The following is a 23,542-nucleotide window of genomic DNA, read 5'->3' on the forward strand; positions in this document are numbered from 1 at the left end:
ACAAAAAACCCTGCACGTGCCTATCTGGGGAATGTGATGTTTTTCCCTCCGGGGATGAACCAAAGGCTTTAATTTTAAGCCTTGCTTTCACAGCTACAAAGTGAGCCCACTAACACACACAAAAGGCTGCGCTGTCCTCCGCTCACGGTGCACTACATGAGCCAATTGCACTACATGAGCCAATGATGGATTTCATGAACACGCTCTCCGTGCTCAAGTGAAGTTCCCTCTGCAGTGCTACTGCAATGGAATAGGGAAAAAACCTTTGCTCTTTTCTGCTCTCTGAACTCTGCATCACTGCGCTCCAGTAGTGACAGAGCGCCTGCAAGGAACAGGAAGGCTGCAGGAAGAGAATTCCACAACACTTGCTCGTTACAGAGGGTCTGCACGCCAGCTGAGTTACATGGAGAAGACTAAATGTGATGTTCATTCTACAATTTAGCTTTTGGGAAAGCCTTGCTAAGTTTTCCAAGCGTTGTCCTTCCAACCAGCCAAGCCATACCGGGTGTCCCACTGCTCTGTGTCAGAAACGAGTCTCACGTAAAGGAAACCAACCACTGGCTGCCATTGGCGCTCGCAAAGTGCTGCAGGGAGACACAAACCACTTTGTTAGCAGAAACACGCGGCACTATTCAGAGGTTTTTCATCTTTCAATTTAATTAAAGAAAAATGTTTCATAGTGATTAAGCACGTCCGACTTCCAACTTCTTTAAACGGCACGAGCCGATGCGGTAAAATGTAGAAACAGAGCTCAGAACTTTATTTTAAAAGAAAAGCAAAAACCTTTCAAAGTGTGAGGTCCTATTAAAAAAGTGGCTCTTCACTCGTGAACGGAATAAAAATGTTAAGACAATTTAAAAAGTTTCATACACCTTAAACAAAACCACTTTCCAGAAGCCATACAAGTAACATTACAGCATCGTAAGAACAGCGAGAGCGGAAGAAAATGGCAGAGGAATCACACAGCGTTACTTACTGAAGTAATAACTTATTTACAGTGAGTTTTAATAGCTGGACGTTTTTATTGCTCTGATGGTAGTGTGTTGACGAGTAAACATGGTTAATTGTCATAGTGGGGCACTAATATGCATATATTTATGGGTTTGCATATAGTGTTTTTTTGTACCTATGAAGAAGAGTACAGGGACGTTTTCCCCCAATCGATACCACTCTAGATTTTAGCAAACATGTTCTTTTTTCAAGTTATTCACCTACAGCCGAGTCTATGCATCCTAGACTGGCCTGTGCATGTCCTAAAATAGCTCTTTTCTCCTCCGATGGTAAAAGAACTTCACAAGAAGCAGGTGGGGAACTGTAGGTAAGAGCTCCGCAGTATTCCTTAATGCTCCTCACATACAAAAACTTTCTATTTCAAACAAAGAAACAAACAGGCATTTCATACATACAAGTTAAGAAGGGAAGCGTCAGCACGTTTATATGAAAAACTGAACACTGATTAGACGGATTATATTCCTGTAAGGGCTGTATAAAAATGGCTGCAAACTCACCTATGTACTGCTACCAGTTCCCTTTTCTCCTTTCTTGCTGCACGTTTTCATTTCACTGAAGCCAGTCACTGTCTTCACCATTTCTATTACACTTTGCTCATGTCAGTCTGTTACATTACCATGGGTGCTTTCTCCAATTAACAAGTATCCTCTATAAACAGGCCTACCATTGCATGCCGATTTATTGAAAATGAGTTCTCCAGTCTTATGAGATACAAACTACCTGCCGGATGTTTTTATATTAAAGCAAAGGACAGCCTAGGCAAAAGAGAACCTGTAGGCAGAAAAGTTCACAGCACCATTTACAGTTGCTTTCATCTTTAATGAGCTATTAAACCTGTCTTTCAGATGCAAATGTAATACTGCGTTTAATGCAAATTTATCTTCCTATTAAAACACGGAGCTTGCTGTAAACTTCTGTTTCAGCTCTGGTACTCTACTAGTTGGTCTATGGCCACGTTTTTAAGTGCCTATTAAAACATAATAGGAAAAGACCCTTTCACGGTTTGAATACAATGAATAATTTAGGACAAAGTAAAACGTATAGAATTTACGTGTTTGAAATGTAAACTTTTAAAATAAATACTCTGTGCTTAAGTGGGAAACTCTTAAGTGGGAAATTCCCCCTGCTTGGCACAGCACTTCACTGAAACAAGACAGATCAGCTGAAAAACTCCCAGCTCCATCCAATGAAAAGAGCACAGACTCAGCAGAGGACTTCTGCTCACAGTGAGACAAGGGCTGCTGAGCGCTCAGCACTGGCAGTTACTGAAACTCTCACTTGACTCTTCTCTCAGCTGGAAAAAATGCTTTGAAAATATAGTCACATAAAAGCAAAAATTAAGAACTTGCTGAAATTTCTTGAGTTTCTTACACAAGAGAATAGCTAACAAAGCTGTTAGAACAAAACTGTAAGAAACTTCTATTGTCCTGTCCAACTAAGCTCCCTTCACTTATACCACATATGCTTATTTCTAAGGGAAACTGACTGTGCAATGTCAAGTTTGCTTTTCACTGTTTCTTTCTGCCATTAAGCATTTCCTCTGCTTCCAGTTAACACTCATCCTGAACAACACAAGTAGAAATAAAAAGGACAGAATACTTTGCATGGTTCTATGACAGAAATCTGAACTGCAAGGTGTGGCTCACGTTAAATTCACACAACGCTGCACTTCATTCATTAAATTCAATTACAAATTCAATTGATCCATTAGTCATTACCAATCTACTGGTCCAACAAAACCTCTGCACTAACCATACAGATTTCAGAGCCTGAAGCATCAGTCTGAGATCAGGAACTACTGCAAGTGCTGGAACCGGACACTAAGCCGTACAGTTAGAAGAGCAAGAAATTTGATTCCAAGTAACAACTTACATAAAACTGGCCTGTAAACACTGTGTACTGGGTATCTGGCCCGTTACAGCTATTAGGATGTAATGACTTTACTAATACTGTCTTTTAATACAATATTGCACACTGAAGAGATGCAAATACATTCAGAGGAAGTCCTAAGTCAGTCTGAAACTAAAAAGCAACCTGTGATGCTGCAAGGAGTCAAGTCGCTGCAAAGAAATACCTGTGGACATTTATGATTATATTTATGATTATATTCATCACAACTTGCAGATAATCAGTCATCTGTTTTTTTTTTTTCCCTCTTACTTCTATCTAGGAAAAGGGACAGGGTGAGAAACAATGCATTGTCATTTGCTTCTTTCTTTCATTTGCTATGACCAAATGGTCTTGCTTAGGCATTACAGTTTTTCTACGGTCACTTCCGTTCCTGACATCAAGCAAACAGGGAGGAGTCCAAAAACGCTTCTGAATTCCACAAGGCATTTGTGGCTCTTCAGACTGTTCCCGAATGCCAAAATACACACGTGAGCCCATTTGATTGATGTACTTCCTCCCATCGGCACATTCCGAAACACTGCTCTGATTTCGACAGAAAGTATTTCTGCTAGAAAGGGATGCTACACCATTTAACTGTTGCAATGCTGAAGTACTGTTGTGCTACAGAAATATTCACTGTTACTTCAACTTTCATTTGGCTGTTGCAAATTCTTCTCCTTAGTAAGGGCTCTCTCCAATCACAATGTACACTTTGTCTTACTCTGAAAACAAAACAAAACGACCCACAGAAACTGACTTTCAGATCTTCTAAATGTAAGAAGTGGGCTTTGGGATGCTTTGCTAATAGCAGCCGCCATCTCCCCATAAACATAATTCTTTCAAAAGATAAACAATATATAAGGTTCCCATTTCAGGTGCCACAAATAACACCTGAAATACGGAAAAAACAGAAAGCAAAAATATAAACCAAACAACAACCAACAAACAAATGCTACACATTTGTCACCCATTTACTAAACAAAAGTGCAACTGAGCCCTACACATCTGACAGTATGTACAAACTCATTATGGCTTTACCATAAAAACAGTACGTGAACGGGTCTATACAATCAGAGGGATGATAACAAATGTAATGAATAAAACTATGCCAAACTGTTGGGAATAGAACAAGAGCTATATTACATTCTGTAAACTTGGCATACCACACTTTACATTATGCAAAGAGTCAATATTTACAAATCTATAGTGGGTAAAAGAATTAACCCCCTAATGTAAATGATGATTTTGCAAAGTGCAGGACAAAACCAGTGCTGTTAATTGCAAGTCCTATGCAAGCAAGTGACACTAAAATCTTTACTATTAGACGCTTACCTGGACATTTCTACTGAGGGGCTTATAGGATTGCGACGTTTAGAATGAAATACAGTATGACACAGCATCAGGGTGCATGTTTGAGAATACACGCTAAACATAGAAATTAATAAGGCAGCATGCTCAGAACGAGTTAAAGCAGCACTGATGTTAGATCCCTAGTGGCAACTATCTCAGTTTTTGTTCATCTTAAAAATTCAGAGTGCAACACAGAAGCCTCATTTAACATTTAAAAAAATGTGCAAATTGTTGTCAAAACAAAAAGGAACATCGCAAGGAAGGTACTCGACTGAAGAACATTTCTTAAATCACAGCAAAGTAGACCATCTTCTTTCCAAAATCATCTACAAGGCACTAAGGGTAGAAAATGACAGGTAACGTGAAAGACCAAATGCAGTTCCTCAGTCAGGTCGAAATATGGGATATTTTGGTAAGAACTCTATTAATATTACCTGTTGAAGAAGGGAAAAAAAAAAACAAGAACAAAACACAGTAATCAACAACTTCAAATGTTCAGCATAACTTCCACATAACATTAGTTGGTTTGTAGGATTATACTCGTCCAAAGATTATTTTACAAGGAATCGGTATCCAAAGTAACAAAGAAGATTCAGGTTATATTGAAATACACAGCTTATCAACTCTTGACTTTTGGGGAGTGATTCTCCTTTCTCTTCAAGCCTCGGCAATCTTCATGGTTATACATGAAAGTGGATCAGAGATTGGTAGGATATCAGAAATATTTGAAATTTCACTTTCCTAAATGGACTACCGTGGTTAAATGTTTATGAGACCAGGAGCCAGGACTAAAATACATAAATAAAAGTCCATGGTCTGATAAAAAAAATACACTACTACAAATCATGCAGTATTTCCATACCAACAAGCAAAGTAACTATAAGTAGCAATAGGAAAGGTGGGTAAGTGCTAAAGAACTATGGACTGCTGTGCGAATCACAGTAGGGCAGGAAGACCCAGTGGGCCTTCATTGTTATCAGTTACTGATCAAAGTGTACTTGTAGTACAAACACAGCATTGTTACGAATGAAGAACAAGCTCAGCAGTGACAGTGTCTCTGTTTTAATATATGACATAGCCACTCTTTAAAGCTGGCCTTCACAGGTGTATATCAAACAACTGCTGCTTTTTATGAGAGCTTATTCAGATAGGTAAAAGTCTGGTAAGTTAACATTCCACTATAAAATAATGGATGTTGAATACCAAATAAATAACAGAAATAATACTTACATATTCCATCATATTGCTAGTTTCGCATTTCCTTTTACTCAGCTTCCAGTGCAAGCCAAGCTAAGGAAGTAATTATCAGAGGATTAACACATGCTACAATGTTGTTTTGATAACTAATGTAACAAGCATAAGCAGTGTCTAATCATTTGGATCTGCAACACTTCAGACAATGAGATTTACCGTGCAGAAAGTATGGAATTATAATGAGACAGTAAAATTCCTACATGCCAACTATGCAAAAAATTCCTTCTATTTAAAAGCGAAGAAAACAAGCACTAACTTCTTACCTTATGATATAGTCTGTTATTTTCCCATTCTAATAACTTCTGAATTGATCTTCTAGTCTAGAAAAATAGGTCAAGATTGTATTATGAATGGTTTGGTAGCCAACCTCATCCAGAAGAGCCTCACTACTGCATTTCTGGCTCAAGAATCACTTAAAATAAATTAGTTACATTGAAGTAGAACTGAACAATTGAACATTTGTAAATGGGAAGTTGAAGTGATAGGACTTCTGATCCTCAGCATCAGAAAACAAACAAACAAAAAAACCACAAAGCTCAGAACTGGAACACATTCCACTTTTTCTACAAGTGCCCTTAAAATATGGTCCCATTACAGACTTCACTCTGATATTATAAATGGTTTACAATGAGGCTTACAGCTACGAAGAGCTTCCACAATACTCAGAATACTGTATAAGATCATGGCAACTATTAAAACACAAAGGTGAAACCCTGGATAGAAGATATATCTGCTTCCTTAGCTTATACCTACAGAAGGGATCTTATTTTGAAGAAAGCAGCCCATTTCAAGAAGAAGCCATTTTACTGACTGGGAGAATGAAGCTTTTTTGAAGTTTCAACTACTTTTTTTCCCCTCTATTGTCACAGAAGGACCACTGTGATCACCTACTCAACTACCTGCACGATATTCCACGCAGGTATTTTGTTCACAAACTTAATAATGGTAGGTGAGCTACATTACTTCATTAAAAAAGATGCAAAGATACCAAATCCTGAGTCAAATACTTAATGATGGAGAATCCACTAACTCTTTGCAAATTATTCCAGCGATGAAGCCATCCTCTGAGTTAAAAACTCCATGTTGTTTCATGTGCCATTTAAATTTCTGATTCCAGCCTCTGGATCTTGCCTTTTTTTTTTCCTAAATGAACATACATGGACTGGCTAGGATGCAGTTAAATCCATCACAGCAGCCTGTATAGTGCCATGCTATAGATCTAATGACTTAATGTTGGTAGCACAGCAGTGCTGGAGGTCTGGCTGTGCTTGCACAGCATCACGGACCTCTATTTCTAAGCCTACCTCCTGCAGGGGTGGGCAAGAGGTTGGGACAGCTGCCCCAGTCTGACCGAAGGGCTACACAACACCATGCTCAGCAACAAAGCTGGGGCTGTCATGGCACAGGGAAAGGCTGAGCATTGCTCTGCTGGTGGGAGGTAGGGAGTGATTTGTCTTTGTATCTCTTGGGTTTTTCTCCTTTTATTCATTCACTTATTAAACTGTTTTTTATCTCAACCTGAGCTTTTCCTGCTTTTGCTCTTTGAATTCTGTCTAGTCCTGCTGGAGACTAAGTGAGCAAAGGGCTGCTGTGTGCTCAGGTACTGCCTGGCTCAACCCTCCACAAGAGATCAACAACAACCATACACTTTTGATTCTTAGACTGACCACATCACATATACAGTCATGTACATACATGTATAACCCTTCATACATTTGAGAATGATATTAATACTACAACCTCACATGGACATTTATTTTTTCAGTTGCACAGGGATATGAAATATGCTTTTAAAACTGCAAATATTCCATCTCTGCATTTCAAGCCCATTCCTCTGCTTGTTCTTAATAGAAATAACACAGTAAAGTATGACAAACAAATAACAGACCAGAAACGTTATGGTATCTATTAGAGATAATAACAGTAATAAACATGGGCTGTGGGAGAGGAGGAGAAATACTCACTGTAGTTCAGGCTACTTTAGAGGGTCAGCATCTCGGTCTGCACTCATTAATTCAGTGTTTAGAGCTTTAAAAACCCCAGAAATTTAGATTCTCCTACATAACACCTTGTTCTTTGAACTGAGGTAAGATTAGCTAAGCTATATCCTTGACTATCAATTCAATTGGCAATTTGATATCATTTGCTTCATTAAGAAATGCTTTTTTCTGTTTCCTAAGGAGTGGAAAATTGAATTAGCTTTTGAACGTGAGATAAAGAAAAGGGCTTTGGAACAGGGATGATGCTATTCAGCATTATTTAATGCTATCGAAATTGCAAAATCAAGAAAATAAGACAAACGAAAAACGTACTCACTCTTTTGTTAAGACAGACTACAGGCCACAGGCTACAGCCCAGTGTGCAGCAGCAGCACAGACAGCCACAGATCAGCCATTTTACATTGACAGGAAGATTCTTTCTTAAACAGGTATTCACACGACTGATGCTGGTCTTGAATTCTTCTGGGGCAACCTGCAACAGAAGTGCTGAACTTCAGTGGGATGCCATTACAGATGTTATTTCTCAAGAATAGCCTTTATAGATTAAAATGTAAAGGCAATGTAATTCCATTCTGCAACATGACTCCATCTTCCAAAACAACAGTCACCCAGGGAGCGTGAAAAGTCATTTTCCTGTAACAAATTCATTTACAGTGCGAGCCCTGCAAAAATTTGCCTTAAAAAGCCCAGTGAAGCTTAGATGAACAGCCTCATCCATATTTATTATACCATAGGTCAATAGACTTGATAACACAGCGGTCCCTAACAAGGCTAAAAAGTGGAACACAGCCATGCAGCATCCTAGCTATGCTGACCACAATAAAAAAATAAATAAATACATACATACAGAAATAAATCAGGAAAAAAAGAAAGGAATAAAATGAATTTAAAAAAAAAAAAAAAAGAAAAAAAAAAAAAGAAAGAAAGAATGATGACTATCTTGTTTCCAACAGAATAAGGAGTAATAGGTTTTTACTCCATAGCAAAACCACTGTTGTGTGCATTGAAGAAGGATGATATGTCCAGTTTACTTTCATACCACATCTACACTGTGCTTGGGTGAGGGTGGACCACTGTCCACAAGCCAGTTCCTCACACAGCCCACGCAGTCACGGGGCTGCAACTTTACTTGTGGCTTCTTCCTATGCTGGGAAGCCCAGAAAGAGAGAGAGGGACTGGATTACATCCAAGGCTCAGCAATGCACCTTGTACATGATTCTAGTAAAACCTAGCTGCTGAAACACGTTTGTTTTTTTTTCAGCACACTCAGCTCACTATTTCTTAAAGTAATATTTCCTATATTTTAGCACTTGCCTACTCACATACTCCTAAGCCACCATCTCCCTACAGTACCTAAATAACAAGTAGGCATCCATTCACTGTCTTACAGCTAACTTGAATCCAGGATGGCACTCCTAACCATAACAAAGCCCAGAGCTGGACACACAAAGCAGAACAGTGAGATCCAACTTCAACAGACTTGAAAAGCCAGATGTAACAACTCCGAAATAACAAAAAAATCTTTCCTTCCTACTTGCCATGTTGAAGAATCTCCTGCCTAGAACGGGTCTGCATACCAAGTTATTAAACTCCTACAGAAACCTTCCAACCATCAAGTCTGACTCTTTTCATTTGATTCCACAGACAAGGAGGGAAAAAAGACATTAATTAGCAGTGCCTCCTTGCTCTGAAGAGATGAATCTAGCAGCCAGGAAGCAGCAACAACCTGGTTCTGCCACCTCCACCTATCACAAGAAATAACTTGATTAAAGCTCTGCAGGAAAGGGAGTAAATACAGAGCATCTGTTTCCTGGCCATTCAGATCACCACCCAGTACAGAGTGAGAGGTCATCTGGGTCTGTACGCTAGCCAGACCTACAGTTAACAGCAGTTAACATTGTGATTATTTTATAGCAGGAATGAATAACTACACAGCAACCACTTATTCTGCAATTATACAGACTACCTTTGTTTCCTCAGTATAGAAATGTCCTTCTTGTACTTCTTTCTACATATACAAATGAAGCAAGTCCAAACATTTTCCTTAGATTAAATGGTACATCGATGTTTAAACGTGTTTTACAACAAATATCCCAGTTAAATAAATAAATGAGCAAAAAGAAACAGCATTGGGATGTATTTAATGAACAAGAGAAAAAAATACATTGTGATGTGGAAACTTAGCCTGTACTTTCAAGCATTCAAAACAGAAGGCTTTGCAGAGCTCTGCCAGTGGCAACTCTCATATTTAGGAAACCCCAAATATTTGATGCATGTGAGTAAGACCACTTCAGATTCACTATGGGAGCAAGACTGGTAGTGAGGTATGACAGGGCTGGTTGTACGGTGCGTGTTACAGGAGTACAGGAGTTCAGCTTCTGCAATCAGACGGGATCCAAAGTGAATCAAACTCACATGCACGAACAAAGCACAGCTCCTTGAGAAGTCTCAAGGAAGTCCATATGCAAGTTATGTTCTTAGCATTCATATATACAAAAACAGGTCCATCTTCAGAAAGTCTGCTGAAATTTGTACATGTATCATCCTATCTGTTTATTTGAAAAGTAATAACCTATTTTTTCTTTACCCCATTAGTACTTGTGATATGAAGTCCACTAAGGAAAGAGAATGGCTCCTTTTGTATCACTCACAAAGTTTACTGGACCTTCACAACATCACATCTCATCCCCAGACACAGCTGTACAAACCTACTGAAGACACTGGATCTGCAGTCTAGAGTTCTGTATATCATGAACAAACTTTATAACCACAATTGTTACCATCCAACATGAAAGAAGCCAATTAGATTCTTTGCCCGCTGGTCCCATTGTCAAACAGCACGATGCTGCATTATAAGAACAACAGTGTAATGCTGTCATGAGCACAGCACTGCACGTGGCTAACCTAGAAACAAATTTTGGGTGCCAAGAAACACAGATTCCTACTTGGGCTATTGTCATATTAGCACAGCACAACGACTACCTGCTAATGCACCAACTACTTCAATAAAGGTGTATCTCTTCACTGCAGCACAAGATGAAATTACTGAAGTTTGCTTCAGCAAACCCAAACTGCTGGGTGTGTTTCTCCATTGCAGACACCTTATCGTGAAAAATACTTCTGTGTGTCAGTGACATCTTCATTTCAAGCTAAACTAATCAGTGACCAAGATAAGCCTCATTCTGTGATAAAGAGAAGCAAAACCAGTTTGTTCCTTTCAGTTTACAGCTCAGTCTTGCTACTTTGACAAAGAATGAAATATCTGTAAATAAAATGGCATTGTTCTTATTCAGCAAGAAAATGCTTTTAGGATGAAACAGTCACAAAAGAATGCTGCTGATTTTTTGACATAATTTTAAATCCTGCCTTTTTTGCAGATAAAGATACTGAAAGTTCAGCAGAAAATGTCAAAGTGTTTAAAACAAACAATTAAGAGCATCTGCTGAGCAAAGGAAGCTCACTAACAGCTTAGTTTTGAGCAGTTTTGGAATGTCACTTGTTGAATTTCTGAGTCTGGAAAAGAATGAGATAAACGCATAGCTCCTGGCTGTGCAGTACACCTTGTAAAGAGACACTGGGTCCTTTTTGGTCTCCAAGGGGGGAAAAAAAGACATAAAAGGGAAGGAGGGAGTGTTATAATATTTTACAACAGGATGTTAGAGAATCTGCAAACACAGGAAGAGAGCAAGTACAGCCCAGCAGGCCCGATCTTCCTCCTTCAATCATGATCACAAACCCTATCAATCACACTGCAATGGGATCACAATAGCAAGAGCACATTTTATGGCTTACATTTACCTACGCTGCACGGCAATCTCTGTACGAGACCCTGATTGTTTTAGGTTTGGGGCAGGAAACTCTACTTTTTCTCTTAAGGCTCACTGGCACCATCACTTTCTTGTCACCTGGAACAATTCCTCACACAATGTATTGTCTTTATAAGCCAGGTTTAAAATTCATGGCTGCAAGAGAAACTTTTAGCACTAGAAGTTCTACTTCATTCCAGAATAGCTACCAAGAGAGCTGTTTTAAAGCCCATTTTAAATGTATGTTTTCAAAGAACAACCCTCCAAAACTGTAGGGCACAGAATTTGAATTTAGCCAGAATTGAAATTTAAGCCAATTTCTACAAGTTAATTACTGCCCCTTTATTATGCACATCAAGTCTTGGCTTACTAAATTTTGCCAAAAATGCTCCTGAAAGCTGAGCTCTGTATTTATACACCAGCTGATATTTGCTTCTTATTCTGCAAGACAAACATTAAGCCAAACGAGCTGAATTAACCAGACCCAATATCTACCCTAACTGATACTTTCTTTATTGTTTTATTATCTACGTTATTTCCTCAAACATCCACAACCACTTAAATATTTAAGATGCACTCACAGGCATTTCAGCTCGATGCTAATTTACAACAACTGTTAGAGAACCTGCAGAAATAAAGAGGAAGAAGGAGATGGATAAAGAAGTGTATTTCATAGAAAAAAGATAAAGAATAAAATTAGTGCAAGGTTTACCAGAGTCATGATGCAGATGTAAACCAACCGAGGGTCAGGAAACTGAAGTAAATTCCCAAGGACTACATGGGAGCATAGATCTAAAAAATTCATGATTTCATCCTTTGTTTAAAAACCTAAATCCTCATCCTGAATTTCTTAGAAGAAAACCAGCATAACAGAGAAGTCCATCAACTCCATGTAACAGCTTCATCTTTTACGCTGTATTAGCAGAGGAATTATATTAGTATCAATTCACAGTAGACAACAAAGTCATTTAACTTAACATCACATGGACATTCTCCAACTATGACAACCATCACTACGTATTAATGCAGCCTTACAGTGAACGTTTTAATAGAAAATGGTTAATATAAACAGCCACCGTGCTATTCATAAACAGATTTCATAAAAAGTAAAGAAGAAAGATCTTCAAGCGATACATCAGTAGACCACAATGCCTGCTGTGAATTATTAATCAGGGTATTTGAAGAACACTTACTGGAAAAAATCTGAGTTCTCATTTTCAGCAGCAGTAAAGGTGATGGATTGCCATAACCAGAGGAAGAAGCAGATTATTCATTTCTGTCAGTTTATGAAAGTATTAAAAACCCCAACAAGCCACAGCTGTGCCTTTTGCCACCTTCCACAAGCGTGTGTGGGAAGCATTAAGAAGGATTTGTTGACTGTCTCATCTGATTGGTGAAAGTTGGATTTATTTTCAGTCATTTTCCTCAAAACCCATCAATCCACACACGGGGAAAAAAACAAGTAACTGGATTATCAGAATTCTCACCATAAGCAGCACGCCCATAGGCACCAAGTCAACACTCACGTGTCAGGTAAAAGAACATCCCCTTTTCTCTCTTTGCTAAATTAAACCCAAGCAGTAAACTGCAGTTTAAATGAAACTTTTGCACCTGTAAGCTTACATCCTGTAATAACATCCATTTCTCACTGTTTATTTAACAGGAAGTCAATCAAGTGGGAAATGTGACAGGCATTGAGGCTTGTATTAGAATGAACGTATTTTTGGGCAGGGTAGTGGTTGTTTTTTTTTTTCTTTTAAAATATAGGATGACTTACAGAAAACTACCATTTAATTAAAAGAACACAACTCTTCCCAAAAATTATTCCATGGCTTTTCAGCGATCTGAAAGAACTTTACAGAAAAACTTCAGACATGCAAAGCAGTGAGGCGCAAGTTGTGTTATTGCCAGCCCGTGCATCAGGCACTGTTAAGTCAACGAGCCTTCCCTTTTTGCCCAGTGAGAACCTGAAACAAGGCCAGAATTTACAGGTTGCCTTTTAACACCCAAATGAGCAGCTTGTCCAGCCAACAACTGGACCGCTGTCAAAAACGCTGGACAAATTCACCACAAGTGTTTTATTCATTAAGCTTGGAGGTGAAAATGAAGGAGAAAAATCCCAGATGGGTTTGGCAGAACCGGGATGCCACCAGAGGGGGGAAACCTCCACAGGATTCAGCTGCATTCTGCGCATTGCGAAAACAGTGACTGCAAGGGGCTGGGGAGGCTGCAGCCGTAAGGGATGTCCTTAGAGAAAGCAGCAAGAGCCAAGTACCTTTTTTGTCTCAAATTCTGGAAGAGATACGCAAGAGGATGACAAAACAAAGCACAAGAAAAGCACTGTATGCTAAAACAGCTGAATGGGAAAAAAAAAACAACAAAAGTGGGGGGAAAAAAGTCTAAAACACAACAAAAAAAAAAACCCAAGCAAACAAAACAAAAGCAGAATTATGAAAAGAATTTAAAAGTCGAGAACTTTGCTACAAGTTTTCATTAATAAATAGCTACAAATGAATATTTATTAAATTGCATTTAGCAACACAGCAAGACTGCAGAGGAACGCTGAGACTTGTCACAACAAATTTGCAGAAGACACAATTTCTGTATTTCAGTAAACGTTCCAAAAAAAACCTGCTTCACTTGCAGACTTGAGGCCATGTTTAATTCCATTGAGCTTCAGATCAAATAGATTCTCTTCTAGAGATCTGTCTAAAAATAATCTCAGGACTTGACAGACAGATTGAAAAATGAGGTCTAGTACCTGAAATAGTTTAGTTTGCACAGGATGCAGCACAAACTGCAGGCACCTATGAAGCAAGGGAGTGCAAGTCTTGCTTTTACGCAGATTGCCTACATGAGGACAGTATCATGGTGTGCTCAGAATGTCAGTAAAGTCTACAGTCATTGCAAACTATCTTTGCTGTGGGGACTGGTCTTCAACCAGCTATTTCATACAGGACAGAGTTAATTTAGCAGCCTTCAGTGCAGTGCTGGCCTGCAACCAGTTGTGTTGGATTCATAGGCACATATTTGTAACACAAAAACCACTGGAGGCACTGGAGCTTTCCATTTAAAAGAACAGTTTAATCTCACACTTACCTTCCCTGTCAGAACAGAGGGAAATTCTGTATCAAACTTGTTGCTCAAGCCAAACCTTGAAAACAAAAGAGACAAACAAAATATATTCCACCTAACTTATTTTGTTTCCCTTAATAAAAATGCAATAGATGTTGTTTTGTTTTGTTTTTTAAAGAAAAACTATTTCTTTTGCCTTTACATGTACATTACTTTATAAGCTTTCAATCTATTTTTATAGAAGTTCTTCTGTATTATTCATAAGACGAAAAGAGATATACAGCTTGTTGCTTTACTGCAATACCTTCAAGCCACTAAGAGCAGAAAAACATTTTACAATTGGATAGCAGTAAGATTCCATTTTTTTCTTTCTTAAAGAAAAAACCAAGAACCTCCAAGTTGTAGCCAATCTTTTCATTGCTGTTTTTCTTACTCATGCAATTCAATCACATGCAACAAATGAAGCTACTTATAAGGCAACCATTCACCACTTTGGAAAGTTTATAATCACACAATTCTTATGAACTGCTTGGATCCAGGTTAAACTATCACATGCAAACACATAGGGGCCCACACATCCAGTGGTTTCAAGCAACTGCGAACTTTAGAAAGCCATCTTAGCTAACGCGGTGCCTGGTGGCTCCTGTCAGCGAAGCCATTTTACTCTGCAAGCAGCAAGTCTTCATTACAACCAACAGAGCCTACAGGCAGCAAGGTGTTCTCCGGAATTTAGATGCTTTGCTTGAAAACCCAGGTTGCTCTGAGATCCAAACCTACTGAACCGACAACTGCCCACGTCAAGGAGCTACTTGTGTAGGTCAGTAGGATGCTGAAAGCACAGCTGACTTTGTGATATTTAAAGCATACATGTAGGCAAGAAATTTTAACTCAACCTGACACTAAGCCCATGAGTTTCTGTGAAATAAAATGTTCTGATCTTCTGTCCTCTCCGTCTCATATGAATTCTAACTTTTGCAATTCAGTAATGAAACAACAGCAACTGGTCACTCAGCTCCAGTGTCTCTATTCAAAGAAAGCTTCCTGTAAAGCCTGTGAAGTTAAATGCATTGCACACCAAGTTCTGCCAGCCCTAATAAACCATTTCCTGAACATCTTTGTTCAAAGCAAACAGCAAACAAAAGAATCACAGCCGTAGAGATGAGCATGAATATTTGGCATTGTAATATTTACCATAGAAACAAACCCCTCTGGGCAAAGAGCATTCCTCTGAACCAACACTGATGCGTTCTTCACTGGCCACCCCAACGAACACTGACACTGCCCAAGCATGGGTCCCCTACCACCGCACAGCACACAGCCCACGTGCACCCAGAAATAACTCAGTTACCCAAACCCAGCAATGGCACTTGCTTAGCAGTACAGACAAGTAAAACATAAACTTGAAGGGTGAGAGAAGCGTAAAAATCTGTGCTGTCCTCAGAAATCCAGTGAGCTAATCAAGGTGTCTATCAACAGTACTGGTCACATCAAGTTCTTCAATTGCTAATTTAAGTCAGAGCCTTGGCACCTGTAAAAACCAGCACGTTAGCACGCTATCTGTGTAAATATTACAAAACCCCCAAAGATCAGACCTTCACCGAGGTGTTTGTCAACCTCTGCCTCTTCTGCTTTCCTAAGCACTATGACCTATTGCCACTTGTTTGTGTTTCCTTCAACATACTTTCATTGGAAATTTTCTAGAGGTCAATGCGAGTGAACTGAACAGCAGCACAGCGTTGGCTACAGCATATCCGAGTCAACTGGAAAGCCATGATGTTAAATTACTGCTGTAAATGCAAAAGGTAAACACAGTATGATTTTAAGCAAACAAGGAGGTAACTGATATAAACTCATCTTCATTTTCTGACAATGTAACCTGCAGGTCAGTCTCCACATTCTGTAGCTTGTCTTTTAGATGTGTTTAAGAGCCATTTGGATGTGGTGCTTAGGGATGTGATTTAGAAGAGGGTTGTTAGGGTACTATGGTTAGGCTGTGGTTGGACTTGATGATCTTCAAGGTCTTTTCCAACCTGGGTAATTCTATGATTCTAAGTAAGTTGGTCAAACAAACAAAAAACCAGAAAAGACTAACAGCCCTACAAAACACGTATGTGAGCCTGTTCTCTATTGAGAAAATACATGAAATGATCACAAAGCTTTAGCAAGCAAGCAGTGTAATTAACTCATTATAAATGAACTACTGAAAAGCAGGGCTATAGAGGATGGGGAAGGGCCTGGAGGACACGGTGTATAAGGAGCAGCTGAGGTCCCTGGGTCTGTTGGGCCTGGGGCAGAGGAGCTGAGCAGAGCCTTCATGGCAGCTGCAGCTCTCACAGGGAGCAGAGGGCAGCGCTGAGCTCTGCTCCCTGTGACAGTGATGGGCCCGAGGGAACAGCATGGAGCTGTGTGAGGGGAGGGGCAGGGGGTCAGGGAATGAATGGGTCTGCCCCAGAGGGTGGTGGGCATGGAACGTCCCCAGGGCAGTGGGCACAGCCCTGAGCTGCTGGTGTTCAAGAAGCATCTGGATAATGCTCTGCCTTGGTGGTCTTGTGCAGAGCCTGGGGTTGGACTCAATGATCCTTATGGGTCCCTTCTAACTTGAGATATTCTATGATGCTATGGAAGTTCTGCAGAATTATTCACCCACGTCACAGACTAGAATTGCTCTAACTGGTGCCAAAGACCCACCTAGATCACAACACTGATTCTCACAGCGCCAGCAGCAGATGCTCAGGGAATGGTAGAAGGAAAAAGCTTGCAAACTTTATGCACTGTTGCCCCAGAATACAATTCAAACCTTCAACAGTTTGTAGTTCAAAAGTTTCCTGAGCCACAGGCAGCATCTTTCATCTCACTGCTCACATCTACTCGCTAAAATCCCCATTGTACTACCAATTCCCCAAGAAAATAAAACAAACGAGTGCTTTTTGACTTAGGGCTGTTCAGAACATAACGAGAGCACAGTGCAGCACAGTGCACGTTACTGGGTTAAATCTGAAGGCTGACAATGTCTTGAAACATATTTAGAATGTATTAGTTGTATCAGTTGCCATAACAGTCCACTCAGATTTAACGTGACCGAGACTCCTCAGTTACAGAAATGCATCTGTTTTACACTGACACCCACAAATGGCTGAAAGAGTTCCAGAGGCTTTGGCTATCCTGCAAACACAACTATGCTGTGCTACAACACTACCTTCAGCCAGCAGCACTGCGGCCTTCAGCAGTTTCACAGAGACACCTGCAGAGGTTGTGCAGGCTGCCCTCCCACTGAGTCACCATGGAGTGACACCATGGAGTTCAGGAAGATGAAACCTTTATTAGGTGGGGTACGAGATTCCAGAAACAAAACATATTTGTTCCCAGCAATAACGGTTAAAGCAGAACATCACACAGTTCTACAGCTCTGTGAGCACTTTCAATAAGGTAAATACTTTTAATTAAGAAATAGCCTAGACCTTCCAAAATAAGTTAATTCATGGCAATAACTGATAACACGATTCTGCCTCTGCTATCCTGTAAAATCCGGAATGCTTTAAAAATAGCTATGCAAAATAAACTGCAGTATCAGTCCGTTCAATTATTTAAAACATCAGTTGGTGGCCACTATTTCCGAGCACTCTCACTGCGCCCTCAGTGTAAAGTGTGCGAGGTCCAACGCTCAGCAATTCACATGAAGTTACTCACACACTTTTGCTGGAATTTTCTCTCTGGATGACATACCTCTAAAAGCAAGGAACCATTGGCTAACAGGCACCAGCAGTGGGACAGAACAAGGATGGCCTCAATTTCTGTTCTCTTTTGTTATTTGTTTGAAGTGTGGCATAGCAGAAGCCCCATCATCTTACTTTGCCGATTTGTAAAACAGAGTTAATGCAGTTTCTCAGGGGCAGATGTAGTAAATAAAAGCTCATACATTAAAGCTGGAAAAGAAAGTTCTGGATCATCATCTGTAAATCCTAGCTGTGATAGGGATCGCATTATAGATTGCTTTACAAAGCACTGAGAGAAACGAGGTCTCCTGTCCCCACAACTGCAACAGAAACATTTTGGAAAGCACTTATATCTAGAACAGACGTATTTACAGAGTCTTGAGCTGCTTCCTTTTAACTTCAATAGTCTCTCATTCTTGCTTATCCCACTACTGTATTTACAGACAGTAATCAGCCTTACAAGACTATGCAAACTAAAACTATTCAGTCAACTCTCCTGTGACAGGCTCTCCGGTTTCCTTTTTGCATGGCTCCCTTCCCCACACCTAATCCAGCACAAGTTTAACCTACCTGGAACGGATGAACTCAGATCACCAGACACCTCCTTTATAGAGGCACCACCTCAGCTCTGTTCAAAGTCACTGAATAATGAAAGCATTCATCAAGAGCCCTGAGCTGAAATTTCTTTCTAGTCTATGAACCCTTACTATGAAGCCAGCAGAACTACTAAAGGGCATCCTTCCTCACAGATAATGTTTTGGAGAACTAACTTATTGGGAACTTGTGGTAGCTTGAGGTCATTTGCAATTTTGAATACACAGAAGATGTGTAGATGGGAGCAATAGGAGACAGCCAAATATCTCCTTTCTTCGCAACTGAGAGCACCTGTCTTTTCCCTGCCTTATTCAACCCCTGACAATATACTTTTCATCAGCACCTGATGCATCGTAGGTCCGTCAGGCACTCCTAAAGGGAACATCATGGAAGAACAAAAGTCAACTTATATCCAACACTAGAAAGTTTGCAGACCTAAGCAGGAATCCCAAGCAGAAGGCTAAGGGCAAAATGAGGCTCAATGTCTTACTTCACTGCCTCATGTATGTCAGTATGTCAGAAAAACCCAAACTCCTCAGTTCAGTTCCCTGCCCTGTTTTTGAAAGTTACTGTTGTTGCTTTGACACGGTTTTCATTACAAATGTTTCTGTTGAGACACTTCAATACACCATCAGAGTAACACTAACTTAAGTAGTAGAACAGAAATCTCCCCTACATGTGATTCTAGATGCAAAAACAAACAAAGGCATTCACCAAGTTGTAGTGATCTCTCTGCACTAAAATTCTGAAGCTTACTTAAAACTAAGATGGCTAGTTAACTTTCCTAAAACGAGAATCTTCAGCTGCGAGTGTTGAACAAGATGAGCACAAACTCCACTACCTGCTTTCCGAAATGCCCTTGCAGTGAGAAACGAAACAAACACAACTTATACACTCACTCTTACCATGCACAAGGGTGAAAGGTTAGCAAACAGTCAGTAGAAAAAGCAAGATCCAGCTAAAAAGATTCCTGGAATTTACTTTTAGTACGGCTGGAGACTGCAGGGTAACTCTGTTAGGGTCAGCCACTCACTGACAAGGTCATAACAACTCTCATGCAAGAAACCAACATGTAGTTTGAATTGGCTGTAAATGAAGACTGTAAATGAAAAGCTGGATGACCCTAGAGTTAGAGGATATCTTTCTCTATGTAAATATCCAAGTAGGTGCCAGTGTCAGGAGAGGAACAGAAAATATCTGAGACAAAATAATAGATGGCTTGTATTAAAAAGAAATGCTTCTCTTTTTTTCTTCACTTAAATGGAGTGTTTCTGACTTCTGTCAGGACAGAAGTTTTTATTAGCAACATTCCAGACAGGTTCAGAAAACAAACACAAGTTTTAGGGCTTGATATGTCTCACATGAATAACTAGAGCAGGCTGTCTCTGAAGCCCGCTGATTCCAAAAGGTGCAGCATCCGTGTGATCAGAAGGTGACAGAATTGCAGAGCTGATGCACACCAATAATCGGAAAATCTATAAGAAGCCAAATATTGCCCCATTTATTAAAGAGGTTAGGACTGTTTACTATAGTGTCCACAGCCTATTTGCATTCCACCGATAGCGTCCACTAATAGTTTTTATTAGCATAGAGAGATTTTGAGGAACTGTCACAAACTGATACAAGAAAAGCTGTTTACTACCATCAAACAGGTACAGTTGTTACAGGAAGGAAGTTGGGAGGAGTGGAAGATAGGGAAAATAAGGCGGGTGGGAATTCAGGCCAGGTACTTACATGGGCAGTATTCTAGCTCACCATTCCCATATCATTTACAGTTATTGCTTTCTTTTGATGTCGACACCACTAGCTGACAACCCTTGGAGGTGCTCCTGCCTGTCTCCAAAAGGTGATGGAGCCACAAAGGAACTTTAAGGAACATGGCTAATACACAGGAAGCTTCTCAGCAGAATGTGTAATGTACTTTTTTTTCCGTTTGGTACTTAAAAACAGATAGCTAATAAAGTGGATATATGCTACTCTGGTCATTTCACTTAAGCTATATCCCTCCTCCAGTCAGGCTGCATGCTGCGTGGGGTCAGCACAGTGGGCACACCGCGGTGCAGCAGAGCAGCCACCCATGGCACCAGCTCAGCAAACTGCTTCAGACTTACATGGCGGACACAGCAACTCCAACATTAGATCTCCTAGGATGAGAGACTTCCCCACCCAGTGCCTTTGCTGCAGAAAGCTAGATCACACTGCACCTATTCACAGAGAGAAACGTGTGTTCTTTTATGCAACCCATAGACAGACCCAAAGCAACGCAAGCTTGATGGATACCTTCAACGTGAAAGTTTCAGTACCACCCTTTTTGTTGCATAAATGAGCGTAACTGCTAACAACTCGGTACGGGCACACTGTGTTGCGCTAACTCTTCACTTGCTGGAGTGGGGATAGTAAACACCAAGAATGCAAAACCAAATGGACATTCCGCATTTATGTCGCAGCTTGCTCCAACTGTTCAGCCGGGCAGCAAACACTGCGCCTCGTGGTGCGCTCCAATGAGGAAAACGCTTAAGCTGAGTAGAACTCAGAAGGAAGTTCGGGGTCGGTAAATGACAGCGTGGCTGCTCGTGCCCCCCAGCAGCACAGCTCAGCGCCGGGCCTCCCCAGCTCCGCCAACCCGGCGGCCGCAACGGTGAGGCCGCGCGAAGGACGGCGGCTCAGCGCACGTTCACTCGGCAGGCGGCGAAGCGGGGCAGCGCACGCAGGGCCGCCGCGGGTCCTCAGCTCCCAACGCCGCCTCACCTGCCGGATCGCCCCGAGCTGCGGCAGCCCCCTGTGGGCCGGCACCTGCCCTCTGAACGGCCACCCCTCTGCGAAGAGCAGCGAGGGGCCGCAGTTGCGGGACAGTGGGACAGTGACACGCTGTGACACGCTGCCCCTCACAGTCCCCGTGGCTCCGACCCTCGCTCCCGCCCCGCAGCCCCGCAGCCCCCACTCCTTACACGGTGATGTGCCCGGCGCCCCGCACCACCACGGGATCCGGCGCGTCGCGGGGCCGCGGCAGCTCCTGGCTCCGCACCACGGGCTCAGGCTCGGACGACTCCTCCTCTTCCTCCTCCTCTTCTTCTTCATCTTCTTCCTCCTCTTCCTCCTCCTCCAGCTCATAGATCGTGTCAAAATCCGCCATGTTGGGGAGCAGCACGCTCATCTCAACCCCACCCCCGACGCGGCTTCGCCGCGCGTCTGCGCAGTGCGCGGGGAGGGGGCGGAGCGCCAAGCGCCACAGGCGGGGAAAGGCGGGTGCGCATGCGCACTGTGCGTCAGGGTGCGCGTGGGCGTGAATCTGCCCGGCGCTGCCGCCGCGTCTTTTTGGCGCGTCTCGTTGCTCTTCCCGCCCTTTCCAGGAGCGCGAGGCGCTGCTGAGGAGAGCGGCACGCGGCCACGGTGCCGAGACTGCTCAGCCCTGAGGCAGCCCTGAGCCCTGCTTCCAGCCCCGCTTCCAGCCCCGCTTCGATCCCTGCTTCCAGCGTACTTCTGCGGGGCTGCTTTTAGTAAAATAACAGAGAACAGACCCTGCCCTCCTGCCCCTTCGTTTGCAGCTCTCCTTGTTCCCTCGCGGCGCTCACGGGTGTGTTGGTAAGGGGCTGAGGTGCAACGGGCTGAGTTGGGCACGCAGTTTTCCCGAGGCTTGGTTGCTAAGATTGTTTGTATGTTTTGTTTGTTTTGTTTGGATCGTTTTGGAAATCGATCCCCGTACAGAATAATGGGGTGTTGAGTGGGAAGGGAGTGCTGTCCAGGAGGGACCCAAAGCTGAGAAGAGCCCTCAGGAGGGCTGCTGGGCTGGCAGCCACCTGCTGTGGCAAAGACACAGCTCTGAGAGATTTATTTATTCGTAGGTGCTGCAAGGGGATGCATTTGGTGCATCATAAGGGAGCTCACAGTGCGTGTCATTTACCTGCAAAAAAAAAGGGAGGAAAAAGATTTCTGTTCCCATCAGCTGTTCTTGGGAAAAGCTTCCTTCATCAATTTTCACTGTTTTTCCAGGACTTTCTGGACATTAGCAAAAAGCAGTTGACTTAGTTTTGGATATCTTTACTGCTGCTAATAGCAGAACTGCCTGAGTTACGGATAAGCAGTGCTGTGTGCTCGTACCTCAGTGTGCTGCGCCTCGTGTGGGGCTGCAGCTACAGCAAGTCCTGACATGTGAGGAATAACCCTTAACTGGGAGAAAAAAAAGAAATGATAGGCTTGGTGCAGCGCCTCAGCTCTACGGGTTTTAGTCATTATTGTTTTTATCATAATGAAAGAATAGATTGTGGCAGTAAGCAGTAGCTCTGTGTTGGAATGCGTATAGAAATGCCCGAACATAAACATTAAAAATGATCTGCAAGCATGTTCAGTATAAAAACTGGTCTGGCTGTGCTATAGCCATAGTCTTGGTGTGAGTGTCTGGACAGGATTTACAAACGTGACTGAATAGAAAGATGTTTGGGTTGGATATGGACAATATGTGGAGGACAAAGGTCAGTGACTCTGTACAGGTGTGTGCTGAAGTACCAAGGTCTGTTTTGATTTGCTAGAGGCTGAAAGCCCTTAAAAACCCAAACTGTAGGAATAGTGTCAAATAAGGAAGCCTTATACCCCTGAAAAGTCATGAACCAACCAGCTGCCCCGTGAATGAACAGTTGTGCTGCTGCCTTCAGTGCAGCCATTGCTGAATGCTTGCTTGGTGTCAGTCGTGTATTTCTCTGTCCAGAACACATCTGTCTAGGTTCTTGCTATCAAATTCTGAATTGCTTTTTTTCCTTGTGTCAGCTTTTCACCATATACATAGTTTTTCAAATGGTCTATTTCATATCCAATTGTTTCTAAATTCCTCTGCAAAGTACACTTAGTATAAACC

General features: G+C 41.6%; 1 protein-coding gene across 1 annotated transcript; it reads right to left on the reverse strand.

Moving 5' to 3' along the window:
- Nucleotides 1-637: 637 nt before the first annotated feature.
- Nucleotides 638-21,887, reverse strand: CHIC1 (cysteine rich hydrophobic domain 1). Its single transcript, XM_072336416.1, has 6 exons — nt 21,642-21,887; nt 14,411-14,465; nt 7,822-7,977; nt 5,769-5,825; nt 5,482-5,541; nt 638-4,685 (listed from the first exon to the last, which is right to left on the reverse strand). The coding sequence occupies exons 1-6, from the start codon at nt 21,845-21,847 to the stop codon at nt 4,635-4,637; spliced, it is 585 nt and encodes a 194-aa protein (XP_072192517.1). The 5' UTR covers nt 21,848-21,887; the 3' UTR covers nt 638-4,634.
- Nucleotides 21,888-23,542: the final 1,655 nt, after the last annotated feature.

This window comes from Excalfactoria chinensis, chromosome 4, assembly GCF_039878825.1.
Source record: "Excalfactoria chinensis isolate bCotChi1 chromosome 4, bCotChi1.hap2, whole genome shotgun sequence".
NCBI classification, from domain to species: Eukaryota; Metazoa; Chordata; class Aves; order Galliformes; family Phasianidae; genus Excalfactoria; species Excalfactoria chinensis.